This window comes from Vipera ursinii (genome assembly GCF_947247035.1).
Source record: "Vipera ursinii genome assembly, chromosome: 3".
Taxonomy (NCBI): domain Eukaryota; kingdom Metazoa; phylum Chordata; class Lepidosauria; order Squamata; family Viperidae; genus Vipera; species Vipera ursinii.
This window is the reverse complement of record NC_139516.1, coordinates 169961782-169979695: the sequence shown is the minus strand read 5'-3', so window position 1 is coordinate 169979695 and position 17914 is coordinate 169961782. Positions and strand designations below refer to the sequence as shown.

Genomic DNA, 17914 nt, shown 5'->3' with positions numbered 1-17914 from the left:
TGTGCAGCTCATTAGTCTCCTGCCAACCAGACGCAGAGGAGGTAGGTAGGAGGGAGGGAGGGAGGATGGGGGGGAGGGAGCAACACCCAGCCGGTGAGGGGGAGAGGTGCCCAGACAGGAGGCAGACTTGAGGTGGCCAGAGAAAGAGCCGCAGATGGCTCCTCTACCGGGCTGGCTGGAAAAGCTGGAGCAGATCTCCCATTTGGTCTGCGCAGTGAAAGCAGGACCAATTGGAGGAGAAGCTCCAGCCAGAGGCAGAGTGTGATTTTTTACAGGCTGGGGTCTGGGTGTCTTTCCTTCTAAAGTTGAAGAGCAGCTGCAGTCTATCCCAACTTGAAAGGCAGGCAGGAACGCAGTAGCCAGAGCAGCTCCTTAGCTCTAAGGATGCCTTGGACTCAGAAACTGGGCGGGCTGGCTGGAAAACCTGGAGCGGATCTCCCATTTGGTCTGTGCAGGGAAAGCGGGACCAATTGGAGAAGAAGCTGCAGCCAGATTTTTTACAGGCTGGGGTCTGGGCAGTATAGTAGAGCTGAGCACTAAAAACTGTTTTTGCCACCCTGCCTGCCACTCAAGGACACTGCTGCCAACTTTCTTTCAGCAGGAGTCATACTGGGGCATCCCCAGATGCTCCTTTGTGCCCCAACTGTTCCAGAGTAGGTGCCACCCTTGGCTCTGTGAACACCACAGCCCTGGGCCTTGGTGGCCTGGGAATGTCTCCAGATTTCTGTGGAGGAGAAAATGTGCTGTCAATTTCAAAGTCTCCTTGTGCCCTTCAGTGCAAGCGGGCTTGGGGCTGCGGAGAGTTGGGAGGGGGGAGGCAGAATGCTGGGCAGCCCTTTGGGGCCACAAGAGTGAGGCAGCAGCCACACTCCTGCAATTTTGGGCAGTGCCCAGACTGGCTCCATCCCTCTGTCCTGGAGTTGCTCCCCCCCCCGCATGTTCCCAGCCTGGATCACATGCCGCTGGCCTCCTTTTCCACAGGCCATCCCTGCCAGTGCCCCCATGAGCCCCATCCCCTTGCCCCCTGGGTCCCCAAACCACATTATGCTCAGTCTGATTCTTGGTAGAAAATATGTTGAAATCAATGGAGGGATGCTTTGGGTCTCCCCCAAAGGACAGACTGACAGACCTTGAAAGAACTAACCAGCATTGCTTGCAAAAGCTAAATTTTGGATGGATATTTCAGGGATTTTAAACTCTATTTCTGGGCTTCATGGACATAGGAGAGTTGTTGGGAAAAAATGGAGCAAGTGGTTCCTTGTTTCCTATTTGGGAAAGCTTGATTCCCACCCCCCCTTGCAATGAGAGACTGGAAGGCAGCCATGAAAATATCAGAATCTGATCAGAAATGGAGGCTGAGTAGTCCTTGTGGCTGCTAGACCAGCTTCTGAGTGATGGTGGATTGCTGATTTTTTTCCTCCATCCACGCATGAGTGGAAATGGGGATTCCCTTTCAAGAAGGGCCAACCTCCCTCATGCAGGACTGGGAAGTGCTGCTCCCTGCCTCCTCTTGCTCTCCAGAGATCTGTCAAGGCAGAAGAAGGAATGCTCTCTCTCTCTCTCCCTCTCTCTCTCTCAGCTTGGAGACTAGCAAGCTATGTACATCTGAGCTAACAACCAATCATGCCTGGGCTTGGGAAGAAGGCCCTTTTTCCATCCTCTGCACATGCTTGGCTGCAGATGTTTGGGGAGGTGAAGAGCTTGTGGGGCAATGAGATTTCCCCACATGAAATTAGCTGGTGCAACTTGTTCTCTCCTGACCCAGGCATTTCGAGTAAGCTGTGCTGAGTGAGCAGCATTGAGCTGGCCACGCCCACCCAGCCACACCCACTTGGTCACACCCACCGGGCCCCCCAAGGGCAACCATAATGCTGATGTGGCCCTCAATGAAATTGAGTTTGACACCCCTGGCCTAGATCCTTGAAGACTTCCACTAGTTTCCCTTTAGCCTGCTGGCCTCTCTTGCCTTCTCTCATCTCTGTCTCTCATTTGTCCAATTATTTTTTCTCTTAGCCCCTTCTTTTCTTCCACTTCATGCCTACTCCTTACACCTCTCCAAACTATTGTCTTTTTTGCGCACAGCTCATTATGTTCCTACCCACCCTTCTACGCGTCACCCATTACTGCATCCCTATAAGGATTCCGTATCACCTGAATTTCCATCAGTTGTGGGGGGGGGGGGAGAAATCAACGCTAACATTATATATGCAACTATCTCCAAGAGATGAGATGGAGGAGTGAGAGACAGCTGGCTCTGCCTTTCATCCATCGCTGGGAGAAGAAATAGATTACAGCCTTCCCCACCATCCTGTACAATATCTATTTCCCCTCTGCTAATCAACCAGGCTCAAGGTTGACTCAGCCTTCCATCCTTCCGAGGTAGGTAAAACGAGGACCCAGATTGTTGGGGGCAATTAAGCTGACTTTGTAATAATGCCGCTTGGGGTGTGTGTGTGAAAGCCCTAATAAGCAGGCATATACATAGAATGAAGGCTACTGCTAAGCTTGTAAGCCGCCCTGAGTCTTCGGAGAAGGGCGGGATATAAATGGAATTAAATAAAATAAAATAAAAATAAAAATAAAACCATCCGATTGTTGGAAGGTTGCATACACTACCGGCCACAAGACCGCAGCTTCTTTCTTACCAGATTTCCTAGCGCAGGCAATCTTTGGTAATAACGATTAGTTTAAGGCAGCGTTTCCCAACCTTTAGGAACTTGAAGATGCGTGGACTTCAACTCCCAGAATTCCCCAGCCAGCTGGCTGGGGAATTCTGGGAGTTGAAGTCCACGCATCTTCAAGTTCCTAAGGTTGGGAAACGCTGGTTTAAGGTACCGAGATATCCCAGTTCCTCCCCTTCATTTTTATTTTTTTTTGTGGCGGAGGCCGCCAAGAGTTTCTTTCCTCCAGCTGCCCCCCTCGGACCGACTATAGAGCCCGGCGGGCTTGGCCGGTTCACGCGGGGTCGGCAGCCGGGGCCTTAAGGAAGCGGCGCGCGCTCCGGCTCGTTCCCCGCAGTTCCGCAGTCCCTCGCCGCGCAGGGAATCCGGGGCGCGCACGCCCACCGTCGTAGCAGTCCGGGCGCCTGCCCGGCCCCTGGTTCCGAAGCGAAGCGGGGAGGGCGAGGTGGGGTTCGTGGGGAGGAGAGAGAGAGAGAGAGTGAGGGAGAGAGAGAGAGGGAGAGAGAGAGAGGGAGAGGGAGAGGGAGAGGGAGGGAGAGGGAGAGAGGGAGGGGGAGAGAGAGAGAGGGAGAGAGAGAGAGAGGGAGAGAGGGAGAGGGAGAGAGAGAGAGAGAGAGAGAGAGAGAGAGAGAGAGAGAGAGGAAGAAAAAGAAGAAGAAGGAGGAGGAGGAGGAGGAGGAGGAGGAGGAGGAGGAGGAGGAGGAGGAGGAGGAGGAACCGCCACACCTGAACAGGCAACGCCGGCCGCCGCTCTCCACTTGGGCCGGGGGGAAGCCCCGATTGACTGAACGGGAGCCGAGCGAGGCGGGGCCCTTTCGCTGCCGGTGGCGCTCCCCCCACGGGACCCACCGACCCCCCCCCCGGCTGTGGTAGGGTCTGCTCGTTCCTGTCACTTGCGTCACGAAGCGTCTCTCTCCCCACCACCACCACCAACCACCCTCGCCGCCGCCTCCCCTTTCCCTCCGCGCTCGCCGCTCACCCTCCTTGGCTTTGAAGCCTGGCCGAGAGCCACCCCAGCCCACCCCCAGCCCCACCCGCGGGGCTCCGCTCCGCTCCTCTCCACACGCCCCCTCCCCAGAAGAGCCTCCCCACCCTGGGATGCCATGAGTCATCCCTGCTGCTGCTGCTGCTTCTCCGCTGCCGCCGGCGGTCTGGAAGCTGCTTCTCCGGCATCCCTTCGGACCCTATTCGGCGGACAGCGCTTTGCCCGGGCAGCGTAGCCGGGCCTCGGGGAGCGGTCTCTCCTGCCCTGGAAGGAGGAGGAGGAGGAGGAGGAGGAGGATGCCGCCTCTCTTCAGGACGGCGCTGCGAGTCTCCAACCGCTCTATCCTGGTCTTCATCTTCTTCTTCTCCTTTTCTTCCTCTTGCCTTTACTTCGTCTATGTGGCTCCTGGCATGGGTAAGGCCAGCTCTCTCTCTCTCTCTCGCCCTCCTCCAAGGTCGGTGGGTGGGATTAGAGGAGGCGCCGCCTTAGAGCTGCCTGCCCCAACGGGAAACGGTGAGGATAAGATGCTGCCAGGTGGGCTGGGAGACCCGGTCAAGGGCCACCTGCTCCGCTCCGGAGATGGTTGAACGCTACCATTTCAATCCCCATCTCAGTGTTGATAAGCGTCGTCTTGGAGGAGATTTCCCCACATGTATATCTATGCCCTGGTTAGATAAATTTGTCTGTGTCCACCTGTAAGTTCCCACATGCCGCAATTTAATGTGAGAATGCCAAAATAGGAAATAATTTCTCTTGGCTGCTTCTAGAGACATGTCCCGTGTAGACAGAATATGGGAGGCTTCTGGGGAACTGCAGTTTTGAAAGACCCGGATATTCTTGTGTACTGGGAAAACAATGCACGTTTTTCTAGAAATGATCATATGTTGCTTCAGGGGCTTAAATCAATACTCCAGATGTAAATTGTTGCTCTTGACAAAATCACATACACCTCCTCGGTGGTGACGCTGGAATGTGTGAGATGACTGGAAGTTATTGGACTTTAGGTTTGTTGGACAAATTGTGACTTAATGGCTCACCTTCAGAATCAATTATACCACATAATTTTTCTATAATAATTCTTTGAGCAGTTTCTTCCATCAAAACATCATCTCTACCTCTTATTTTATATTGTTTTGAAGGGGAAGGTTAAATATGCTTATTATTCTTTGGTAGGACTCGTTCTTGTCTCTTGTGGGCTGCTTGTTGAAAAATAGAAAAATGTTTCTTTTTGGTAACATTTTTCAATGCCATGCTGAATACAAAGCTTGTGTACTGCTTACAATATACAGATGCATTTTAGCTGCTTTTCAAGAGATTTATTTCAAGAAAAAAACTAATCGATATCATTTACATAATGAGTGACTTTCAATGTTTGCTGCCTACGAGCAATTCATATAACATTTTATAGCACATATAACAGTACTTTGCTCATGAATTTGATAACGTTAATTTAAAAAGTGGAATTTAAAGTTTTCCATTCAACATTATTTTAGAAAATGTCTGCTTTCTTTCTCTCTTTCTTTCTTTCTTTCTTTCTTTCTTTCTTTCTTTCTTTCTTTCTTCCTTCCTTCCTTCCTTCCTTTCTTTCTTTCTTCCTTCCTTCCTTTCTTTCTTTCTTTCTTTCTTTCTTTCTTTCTTTCTTTCTTTCTATTTCTAGGGAAAAGCAATCTTTTCCTAAAAGAAGTACAAATACATAAGGCCCCTACTATGAAGACCTTGTACTTGATTAAATAGTTTTAATATGCTACAAGCCTGTTCCCAGGCTTGAGGCAGATTAATTGATGGTGAATTGCCCTTCAGATCAGCTGATCTGAAATCATATCTAATTTTAAAAGCCAAAACTAGCACATTGAATGAAGATGCAGCAAGTGTATCTAGCCATTATCTCTTCAAAAAGTTTTATCTCTTCAAAATTCAACTCCCAGCATAGCTCTGTCATGAGCTATCAAAATGATTTGATTTTTTTACTCAGCATCTCTTTAATCACAATTGGAGTATCTACCATGACAGAACAGCAAAATTTGCTTCATTCCTTCCAGTGGTTATATTTTCCATTTACCCTCTAGAAGACACATACCCAGTGCTTTTTTGTAAAAAAGAAAAAAAAAGAGGTGCCGGAACTCACACATGTCATACAACCCACCTTGCCAACCCTAAAAGGTTTACCTTTGTAGTTGAAAAAAACCCTTCAATTTTTAGGGTGTCTAAAAGACTAGGATTTTGTTCAAGATAAGTTAATGCTATTAATATTACCATGCACTGTATAGCTTTAAATTACAAGAAGGCATTTTATTAATCTTTTGGGACATTTACCACTGGCATTCCCATTTAGTTTAATGAGTGGAAATGTCAGCTTTTTTTTTCTTAATCACATTTATATCCCGCCCTTCTCCGAAGACTCAGGGCGGCTTACAATCTAAAGCACAATGTGCTTAGCAATAGCCTTCATTCTATGTATATACCTGCTTATTAGGGCTTTCGGGGGGGCCCCAAGCGGCATTTTTACAAAGTCAGCAATAAAACAAAATTTGGTTACTTGTAAAAGATTGAATTATTTTTAAGAAGTTGTCAAACAAGCTGGAAAAATTTACATTTGGAGTTTAATATGGATACTGACGTGAAACAAATTAAAGGTGAAAGTTTGTCAGTGAGCAGATTACCTTTAATTTACCTTTAAGTTAAACCCAATTTAATAAATAGATCTGATTAAACCTCGTACTGTAGGTCTACCTTTACATCTGACCAATATATAATTAATATATAGTATTAATAATAATACCTCCAAATCACAAGACATTGGCTTTATTCTTATTCTTCCCCTCTGCAGTTTGAATATAAAGTATAAAAGACTAAAAACAGATTTTCATACACATCCTAGCCTTTAAACTACCCAAGAAACTGAAAGAGCAAAGTTTCGCTGTCGGGCAAGCTTCCACGCCAGCCGTCTTTCTTTCCGCTCGCTTCGCCTCTTTTTAACCTCTCACACACTCCACCTTCTGTAAGGGAAGGCAAAAGGCTCATTCACCATCTTGTGAAAGATGGCCTTCATGTTTATGTGTCTCCCAACGCCACCATAGGCTTCCACATCATCGGCTTCCCAGCCAATCAAGCCACACTCTGGCTGTGGTGCTCCAGCGCCTCATGGCTCCTCCTAGCAGTGGTGTAGTGTGGAGGGTGCAGGGGGGGCCGGCTGCACCGGGCGCAACATCTGGGAGGGGCGCGCTCGCACTCGCAGCTCTCTGCCCCTGCCTGGCTCACTCACTCTCTCTCACTGCAGTGCTGGCTGTGCGAATCCGATCCGAGCCGCCGGGTCGCCGCCCACTGTGGAGGGGGGGTGCCAGGCGTGCAGTGCGGAGAGAGAGCGAGGGACTATCTGGGGGAGGGACAGTCCACGGGTTAGGGGGCGCAAATTACTTGCCTTGCCCCGGGTGCTGACAACCCACGCTACACCACTGCCTCCTAGACAAGGCAGACAGTGACGGAGGGGACCCCCCTCGCACCATACTGCCAGTGGGGCATTTTCAAAAGCAAACAAGGATAGGAAGGGCAACAATAGGAAAAGAATGCAACTCTGGAAAATCGGTCGAAAAAAGGTGCCGAAACTCCGTTCTGGTGCATTCTGTGACAAAAAAAGCCCTGCACATACCAGTAGATGAAGTATTTAGTTCTATCTTCTACTACAAACTAAGTCTGTATTCAGCCATGACCCTGGCAGATGAATATCTCCTGGAGGGGCAAGGGGACAATGATGATGCCTGCATCACATCATCATACAATGTAAACATGCAATACCAATGTATATGATCTTCATTATGGTGCCATTGAAGCTAGCTATGGACAGCCACTATTCTCAAAATGACAAAAAAGATTTTCCTGTGATATTGCCATCTGCAACACAAAGGAGCTTCAGAGAAACAGATTGGGAATGAAACTTCATAGAAGTCCAGAAATGAAAACCTTTTCTAAATTTTTTACTTCCACTAGTGACATTAGCTTTGGCTGAATTTGAAATATATCCGACTACATCATATAATAACATTCTCTGATGTAAAGATTTCATACAATGATATTTTCTGATGTAGAGATGTGGAATTTTTAATATATGTTAGCATTTCATTATGTTTTGCATATTTTATATAGTTGGATTAATAACATTGAATTACTTTCTGGGAAGTTAAAAGATAAAGGTGTCCCTGCAGATTTTATTCCGCGGGTCATTGCCGACTGTAGGGATGGGGCTCATCTTTGTTTCAAGATCTTTGAGCCAGGGCTGTCCAAAGACATGTGGCTAGCATGACGTCATGGAGCACTGTTACCTTTCCACCTATCTGGTAAGATAGGACATAGATAAAAAAATTATATAATGCACATTAATTTTAAATCATTGTAACTAGTCACAAACATAATTGAAACATTACTTAATTTATGTTTCTTCACATGCATTCTACAGAGAAAATTGATATGACCATCAAGTGTGATTCTCACTTCCAAGTTTTAGAAACAATATAACTTTAAAAGTTGACATGTAATATGAAACCAGTATTTTTCTAATTACAACCATAGTTCTATTATTTCCTAGAAAGAATTTAATGTTGGGTGGAATCATTTTAATAAGTTGTTTCACCCTGTGGGCTTGATACTTCCCAATGTTACAAAAGATAACATGGAATGGGATTTTGTAAAAGTGCATTTAGTAATGTGAAGTTTTGTTGCATTTGCAGATTGATTATGTGCTGGATGATCAGTGCTATTAGCATCAATCACTTGTGAAATTGGAGACAAGAATAAAAGTTAGACCTATGACTGATTAATTATTCCTTTTGTTCAAGTAGATATGCTCTGTGTCTAGTATGTACAGCTTTCAAAGAGGGTAGAAAGCTACTCAAGATAATTGCATTTCATATTCCAGTTCCACATGTTTATTTTTGCCAATTTAAATTATCTATAATTTATTTATTTGAGTTGTCTATAATAGTTATCCTAAAATTATTCATTCTGCCCGATTTATAATATTATCTGTCCATCTTTAAATTTTAAGTTGAAGTTAATTTTGATTTTTTTTCTTTACAGCAAATACATATTTATTTATGGTACAAGCACGAGGTATAATGCTGAAAGAAAATGTGAAAACAATAGGACATATGATTAGACTGTACACTAATAAAAATGCTACAATAAATGGCACAGGTAGGAATATTATACAATATTTTGAAGGTTAATGTAACTATGAAAAATATTTTTAGTAACATTCTGAGCTAATTATGAGTCAAAGCTCAACAAATTATTTAAGATCAGCAGCATTGGACATATATAAAATGATAAAACTGTATAAAATGAGTTGGGAAGACAACCTTATAAACATTACAGAAATAATTAATGGAAAATATTTTTGTTTCTGTTAAGATTATCCGGAAGGCAACAGTACAAGTGATAGTATTGCCCAAACAGTGACATATCTTCCAGATAACTTCACTTATTCTCCTTCTCAATCTTGTCCAGAAAAATTGCCCTCCATGAGTAAGTTTATTTTTATCTTAACAGAAAACTATTAATTTAAACATGTCACAAATTGTTTTGAAACACATTTTCAATAAGGATTTTAACAGCATTACAATTTTTAAATGTACAGTATAACTATAATTTCCCTAGGAAAAGAAAAATATTTTAAAAAATAATTTGTAAGCATTTTACAAAAATAAATTTAGAATTTCAGAATTGATTTTGGCGCACTTTTTATTTCCACTTTAATGTATCATTTCAGTCAATTGAGGATTCAGTTTAGTACATAATGTGTAACATTTTATATTATCCCATAATGATCTTAGCATAATCTTGTTAATGCCCAATTGCATGTTCAGTAGGTGTGGTTCTTAGATTATAATTAGTTTTCGAATTACTAAAGTTCAACTCTTTGGAGAATTCTTGTCTGACAATTTTGAACCAGTCCTTATCAGAATTTCACATTCCTGCTTCTTTACTTCAAAGAACTAGAAACATTAACCAAAGGCAGTCCTAGCTGCTGAAAACATTACTCAAAGGGCTCCTGCTCAGGTTCCCATCACCTCAGGTTGAAGTAGAAATTCTCCTTTTCTTAACTGTATTGTGTGGTAGATTTGAAAATCTGTATCAGATTTGTGTATTACTGTTATACGTAATATGTCATTTACACATCTTAACTTTAAATGTGGGGAAAATCTTAATCAAAATTGACTTCTCATCATCACTTAGGAGGCTTTATTGAAGCAAATATGAGTGAAATTAGTTTGGAAGAAATTCAAGAGATGTTTTCTAAGGATTTAAATATTGAACCGGGTGGTCACTGGAAGCCAAAAGACTGTAAACCACGTTGGAAGGTAAAGTGCAATTGAATTTCTAGTATTCTAGAGTCTGTGATTTTCTTAAAGTTAGAATCTGGTTGTTTTTGCAATATCAGAACATATTTTCATATATACCTGACATGCTGAAGTGTAATTTATTTTTCATTGAAACAAGAAGCTCATAATAAATTGCAGTTTGAAAAGCATGCTAGAATAAAGACAGAATAACACCTTGTTATCTTTTACCCACATGTCTGTCTCTGTAAGCATCTTGTTATTCAATTTAGGTATAGTCCAAATCATTAGCCATGGATAGGCTTCAGACCATAAAAAGAATGTGATAAGGACAACCAGATTTAGATATTTGCACATCTGTTACGTAAAACAGGATGTCATGTACTTCAGGTATGTTTCTTCCAGCTTCTCTTCTTGGAGATGTGTTGGAGACAAAGGAATGAGAATTCAACTCCCTTTGCCAATTTATTCTTTTGGATACAAAAGCTGAAATCTTTACATTTACATTTCATAAATGAATGGGACAATTTTATCAACAATAAATGTGTTTGTCCATGTTCAGTCTAGTTTGGCATTTTGAAAAACACCAATAAATAAATGTTCCTCCATTTGCTTACTAAAATGAACATAGATGACAGTTTTGGGAAGATAAATTTCTGAGCTGCCAATATTGAAAAGGCTGTTCCCTATATTCTCAGGGATTTAATCTGACAAATGATGGAATAGGGCAGTGGTTCTCAACCTGTGGTCTGAGGACACCTGGGGGGCGTGCGCGCTGGGGTATCATCATAGTGGGTCCATGAAAGCTGGAAGAAATGTTAGGATTTAAATCTTGAGTTAAGTCTTGGGGGTCTGTGGCCATGGTCCGTGGACACAAAGGGTATTTAAAGGAGGTCTGTGTGAAGAAGTTGAGAACCACTGGAATAGGGCATAACTTTATCTCAGAAATACCAGAACCACATATTAAAATCAAGCATTACCTAAGGTATGGTGATTGCAAACTGTTTATTTTATTTTTATTTATTTTATTTATCAAATTTAGGTACCACCCATCTCATTCTGAGTTACTAAAATAATAAACTAAACTAAAGCATTATGCAGAAGGCAGCTGGATATGTCAATATGAAGACAAAAAATGTAGTTCTTCCATTGTTTATTGTCAAAACAAACTTAGCAGTAATAGGTTAAAACAGATTTTTCTTAAGAGATCTTTGAAATTTGAGATTTTCTTTAGACAGTGCACATATTTAGATTAATTTGTAGAAAAGTAATTAAAATTAATTTTCTGTGATCATGCTTGTTGCATAACCATAATCATGCACACCAGCAAATAGTTTTCCTAAGATTTATGTTTAACTTCTGTAATTCAGTCTGCTAGCATAGCTTTCAGATGTTTTTCTATTTTTAAAGGTTGCAATACTCATCCCTTTTCGCAATCGTAATGAACACCTTCCTATATTTTTCCGACATTTAATACCAGTGTTGCAGAGGCAGAGGCTAGAATTTGCTTTCTATGTTGTTGAACAGGTGAGTTTACATTTATTTAAAACAGAATAAATTTAGATATTATTTTCTTACACATATTTGGATGAATATATTCAACAATAAACAGTGTGTGTCTGCCAATGTTGTTGAGCAATATTTTTCCTGTGTCTGGGCATATTTTCTTAACACAGAACTTCTATAACTTGAATTCCAGATCAGCACCAGAAAATCTTTGAATATTAAAATATATGTCAACTTAATTGGAATCTTCCACATCTTCTCTAGTGTGACTCCAGTATTTTTAAAATATTGTTTCTATCGTTCTCCTATTAGTGGGAATTGGGAATTTAATTAAGGATTGGATGTATACCGATAATATACTTCAATTAAAATGGGCACATTAAAATTAATGACACGAGCTGTCATAGCCCAGATTCATTGATTTCAATGGTTATATAGTATTATGTAATTGTATTCCAGTTGTTAATCTGCATATCCTAATTAACTTTCTTTAACAGTTTATTCTTCTATTTTGCCCTCTGTTAAGGTAGGAACACAGCCTTTTAACCGAGCAATGCTGTTTAATATTGGCTTCAAAGAAGCTATGAAGGATGGTGATTGGGACTGTGTAATCTTTCATGATGTGGATCATTTACCAGAAAATGATAGAAATTATTATGGATGTGGTGAAATGCCACGTCACTTTGCCACAAAATTGGATAAGTATATGTACATGTACGTAACATGTAGAAATTCTGACCTGCTGTATTTGTGCAATTAGTCAAAATAAGCAGTACAGGTAGTCCTTGATTTACGACAACTAAACCCAAAATTTGTGTTGCTAAGAGAGACAGTTGTTAAGTGAGTTTTGCCCCATTTTATGACCTTTCTTGCCACAACTCTTAAGTGAAACACTGCAGCTGTTAAGTTAGTAACACGGTTGTTAAGTGAATCTGGCTTCTCCTATTGATTTTGCTTGTCAGAAGGTCACAAAAGATGATCACATGACCCTGGGACACTGCAATGGTTAGAAATATGAGTCAGTTGACAAGCATTTGAATTTTGGTCACATGACCATAGGAATGCTGTAACCATTGTAAGTGTGAAAAAAGGTCATAAGACACTTTTTTCAGTGCTGTTATAACTTTGAAAGGTCACTAAATAAACTGTAAGTTGAGGACTACCAGTATCGAAAAATATTTTCAGTTGATCCTCACATTCCCTGAATATATTTATTGATATTACCAAATATTCCACGGACATGTTCATGAAGATGAAATGTCATTTAAAAATGCACCTCAGCTTATAATGTTACCAGGAACTTTAAGAACATTAAATAAAAAATATATCAGTGTACACGACATATTTGAAAACCTCAATTTACAATCTTCTATATATCTTTTCTCCCCTTTGATTAAAGGTCAGTTTTGACTGTGAATTCAAACAGTGAAAGCCAGGAGCAGAATGAGGAAGAATTTAATTCAAGTTCTCCTAGTACATAAGACTTTCAAAATGCTCAATGTTAAAAGAACAAATTGGAGAGTATGGAAAGAGCTGCAGGAAATTCTCATTTATGACCCTGGATTTTTTTACAAGAGTTTTAACATGCCTAGTTTTACTGTGTAGTTCCACTGTGAACATTTACTATTTGTAAGATTTTATTTATTTCTACTTCTGATGGGTCTCCAAGCAGCTTCTTTGATGAATCTTAATGATAGTGATTTACAGGAATAGATGACTATATAGGTATGGAATAGGCTGGAATTTAATTCATTGAGAAACATAAATCTTTCTGAAAAAAATAGATTTTTATCTTATCTTTTGTTCAGGAGTTCAAAATAGCACATACAGACCTCCACTCTTTTTATCCCCTCAACAATGGCAACCTTGGGGTAAGAAAATGACTACCCCAAATTACTCCATGAGCTTTCATTGCTGACGGATTACTAGATCCTGGGTTTCCCCACTCTCAGTCTAATATCCCATTGCTAAATACTCTCCCTACAAATATCCCATGTTTTTGCTTGATTCCCCTTTTCTCGCACCTCAGACATTGCCCCATATGCTGTGTTTTGCAGCAATTTGACTTGCTTTTCTTTTGGTTTTGCTTCTTATCCTACTCCTAGCCTTTCCGATTCAATGAAGTGCACATTCAATCTGTGGCTGTCCTGAATATCTGTTCTTCTCACTTTTTATCCATGTTTGTAATTCTGCCCCTTTATATTATTCTTTTTTTAAAAAAAATTCTCCTTTTTCTAGAATTTACAAAGAAAAAGTTGTTTTTTTAAGGAAAAGGACAGTCTTAAAATATTACGAAGTATGTTAAAGATCCTTTTTCATTTCCCACCAGTGTCATTATATTTTTGCTTCTACCATTTGAAAAGTAGAGTATTAATACACTGTTCAGTTGTTTTGTAGTTACAGCTATAAATAATACTACCTTATCTAATATATTATCTATTTCCAAAATTCTAAATCAATTTAAATATATTTATTTAGTAATTTAAATTATTTATATATGTGAAAACTCTTGCCAAGGAAAAGAATTATAAAAATGTACTAAGCTTAGTGGTAAAGTCTTGACTCTCTCCTGTCTCCCAAATCCCAACATGAAAATTTCCACCTTGAACTTGATTCAAGGAACACTTCCCTTTTATCTTTGCAAGCCCAAAACGTAAATGCTTCCTCTCATTTTCAGACTTCCATACAATGAATTTTTTGGTGGTGTAAGTGGACTCACAGTAGAACAATTCAAAAAAATTAATGGATTTCCAAATGCTTTCTGGGGATGGGGAGGAGAAGATGACGACCTTTGGAACAGGTATTTGTATTGTATTAACTTTATTAGGTCATTGGCCAGAATTCATAGCAGATGGAACATGTACATGTAAGATAATGGAAGAGTAATATCTAAGTTCTTGTTTTTGCTGGCATGAAATATACATGAAATGTAGAGATTTATTGGATCCAGTCATAAAAATAATTGGCTACTCAGATTTGAGCAGCTTTAAGTAACAGCACACAGGTACAGGAATTCCTTGCTAGCATATGTCTCTGGATCTATCTAAAGCAGGGGAGTGCAATCTTGACAACTTTAAGACTTGTGCACTTCAAATCTCAGAGTTCCCCAGCCATACTGTCTCAAGGTCACCAAGGTTGGATACCCCTGGTTTAATGGAACCCAAAGGTGGCATAGTGGAAAATGAATGTATGTATTTTTCTTAGTTTTCCAACTGATTGGCTAATGGCTACTTTTTTTTTAGCTACTGTGTTTTTGCTCATAGTTGTTGCTTTCAATTAGTCAAAAGCAGTCACACTTATGCAAGATTGATATGCCATAGTCTAGGAATTCTGTTATTAGATGAGCAAGCGGAACAGGTGTTCTTTCTCCTCCGACTATGAGCATATAAAACATACATAATTACAGACACCTGGAGGTTAAAAACCAAAGGCAACAACTTTACAGAGTTCTGTACAGGAGTCTGTGCTGGATCTTGTCACTTTCTCAATTTTATTATTCTGACATCATGCACATCTCTATTGGGCATGTATTTGAGGTTGTGGCACATGCAAGAGAAGGATGGGGCTTGCAATACAACACTATTTTTATCAGTCTGATCCTCCTTATCCTTCCTGCAGAAACCATTTGTGGTGTGTCCACATTTTAGGAAAGTTTGCACATCTTTTTCTTTTTTCTGTGTAGCTCAAGAGATGAGCTCATTCCCTTTAAAACAAAACCAGTTCATCAATTGCATTTTAAACATCAAGAGTTGCAGGTCAAATTTCACACATATTGGAATGAAAGTATAATTTTGACATTTATTCACAGAATAAAGTTATTTTCTAGGATGGTGCCCAGTTTGAAAATTGCTGGTAAATCTCTATTTTGGAATGCATGGGTTAATAGGGATATTTAGCAATTTACTGCAAACTGGGTATTAAAGGTATTTGAAGCATTAGATGTTATAACTCTGCTGTTCCTCAGAATGTATAAATCTTTGATTCCTTTCCAAGCTACTATTTTTTATTTCGTATTTGCAAGAGCTTTAAAATTTGAAATACCATATATTGACATATCAGTAGTTGGGCTTAAAATATTAACTATATTTTTAAGATCATATGTATATGACCCTTCACCATCAACCTCATTATTCTAGAAGTAGAAATATTGAGGGGACACACTGTATGATATAGGCTTGCTCTTCCATTGCCCCATTTTTAAAAAAAATTCATACTTTTTAAAGTGTTTTTTGCATAAGTAACATGGCTTAGATATGAATATGATACCTTATTATATACCAAAATATGGATTTTCTCATTATATGAAGAAATAGGGATTTACTGAGCATGAGTTATAACAAAAAAGTAACAAAAATAATATTATAAATGCTTGCTCTCCATATGCACTAGCTCTACAGCTTTTTGTTGTTGTTTTAGGCATAATGGAAAGATTATGTCTAACAGGAAATGTATACAGAGTATGAGTTAGGATTTCTAAATCATGGATCATCAGAATCATTTTGAAGTGCTGATTAACTGTTTCTTTTTAGAAATGCTTTGGAAGATTTTATTCTGGATTTTTTTTCTCTGCAGTCCCTCAGTGGTTCTGAAACAGTTTTAGATCCAAACTTCCTTTTGCTTTTCTTCAAACAACAAATCTGATTCAGTTCTATTCTTCGTTTATTGTTTTGGTATCATTCTTTGGTATAATTTCCTCTTCTTTTAGTAACTAAAATTATTTTAAAAAGCTTTTCTGCTCCGCTAATGAAATCAACTATGGCAACCTCCCTCTCCCACCAAACTTAACACACATAAAGTTGCCTCTGATGTCTGTTACTGAGTTTATTTCTTACACATGTTTATTATTTCAATTGCAGGGTCCACTCTGTAGGATTTAATGTGACAAGACCAGAAGGAGAACTTGGGAAGTATAAGTCAATTCCTCATCATCACAGAGGAGAAGTTCAGTTTTTAGGACGGTGAGTTTTGAATAAATACTTTTAAAAGAAATTAGGTAGGTAATAACAAGCAGTACATCGGTTTTTTCAGAAGGTAAAGGAGAGGTAAATGATGAAATTTGTGACATGATGTCCTGACAGAAACTCTTGCTACTTATCTATTTGTGTCATTATGTTACATTCAAGTACATATGGGACAGCACATTTAATATCATTTCAATAAATTTTCAGCTTGCTGCAGGTTACAACAATTTATTGAACTTGTATGCAGCCTTTTCTAACATGATACCTTTCAATTCTGCTTGAGTTTAGTATCTAGCCATCTGGACAGGTATTATTTCTCCTTACCTAACAATCTGTCCAGTATATTTATTGCAAAATAAATGTTTTTGCTGAATACTTTTTTTTGCAAAAAAACTACCCAGTCTGTTTTTGTAGAATGTTTGTTGAACTTTTTCTTGTGTTCAGTTTGAGTTCAAAAGTATTTATTTATTTTTAATATTTATTAGCTGTCTATCTTACTACAGGTTAACTCTGGAATGCTTACAATATTAAAAAAAGATAAAATTATATAAAACCTATAGATGATTTAAATAAGATACTATAAAGAACTCATTTATATTTTGTTCTGTAAAATGACAATGACTTTCTACTTTTTATCAATGTTCTGAATATTTTTCCCCACAGATACAAACTATTAAGATATTCCAAAGAGCGTCAGTTTATTGATGGTTTAAATAATCTAGTATATATGCCATCTATATTTGCCAGTAAACTGTATACTAATATCACTGTAAATCTGATGCCAGAACTAGCTCCTGTTCAAGATTATTGATGGAATAGTAGAATAAACTACTGGATCTACACTTTGTAACACTGGAAAAATACTAAATCAGGTATTTCAAATGACTGCACAATCATGTCTCTATTAGTGAATGCTTCACATTAAGAAACCAATAAGTACTCAAGCCTTGTTAGCTTTTCTGTAGATAATAAATACAGGTATAGCATGCTTAGAAATCAGGAGAATTCCTTTCTCTAAGAAAGCGTGCATTCAATGAATTATAATTATTTTTTTAATGTTTTCCATATCATGTAAATATCTGTTAAAAATATTAGGCTTTTGACCATGGCAGCATTCTGCATGTTTTGGAAGTATTTGTGTTTAGTATTTTTATAATTAAGGCATGAAATGTAGGCTGATTTATAAATATTGGCTGTTATAATAAACTTTTATGCTTATTTTGAGCTACAGCCCTTCCATGTAACATCTATGCCTGTGATTTTGCCACCAAATCTATGATAAATAATCTTTCAATCTTTATTCTACCTATTACCAGGGCAGTTCCCTGAATATGTTTGAAAGAGTATTATTTATGCATATTCCATGCATGGAAACCCATCAATGATGTTGCATTTCATTATGGTTCTTAACGTGCCAATAGTGTTAATGTCAGATTTATATTTCAGTCT

General features: G+C 39.5%; 1 protein-coding gene across 1 annotated transcript; it reads left to right on the top strand.

Moving 5' to 3' along the window:
• Window positions 1-3974: 3974 nt before the first annotated feature.
• B4GALT6 (beta-1,4-galactosyltransferase 6) lies at window positions 3975-17276 on the top strand (the record flags this gene model as incomplete). Its single annotated transcript, XM_083359990.1, has 9 exons — window positions 3975-4080; window positions 8737-8853; window positions 9070-9183; window positions 9895-10019; window positions 11409-11525; window positions 12031-12218; window positions 14182-14304; window positions 16361-16462; window positions 17129-17276. Exons 1-9 carry the CDS (start codon window positions 4077-4079, stop codon window positions 17274-17276), a joined length of 1038 nt encoding a protein of 345 aa, XP_083216116.1. The 5' UTR covers window positions 3975-4076.
• Window positions 17277-17914: the final 638 nt, after the last annotated feature.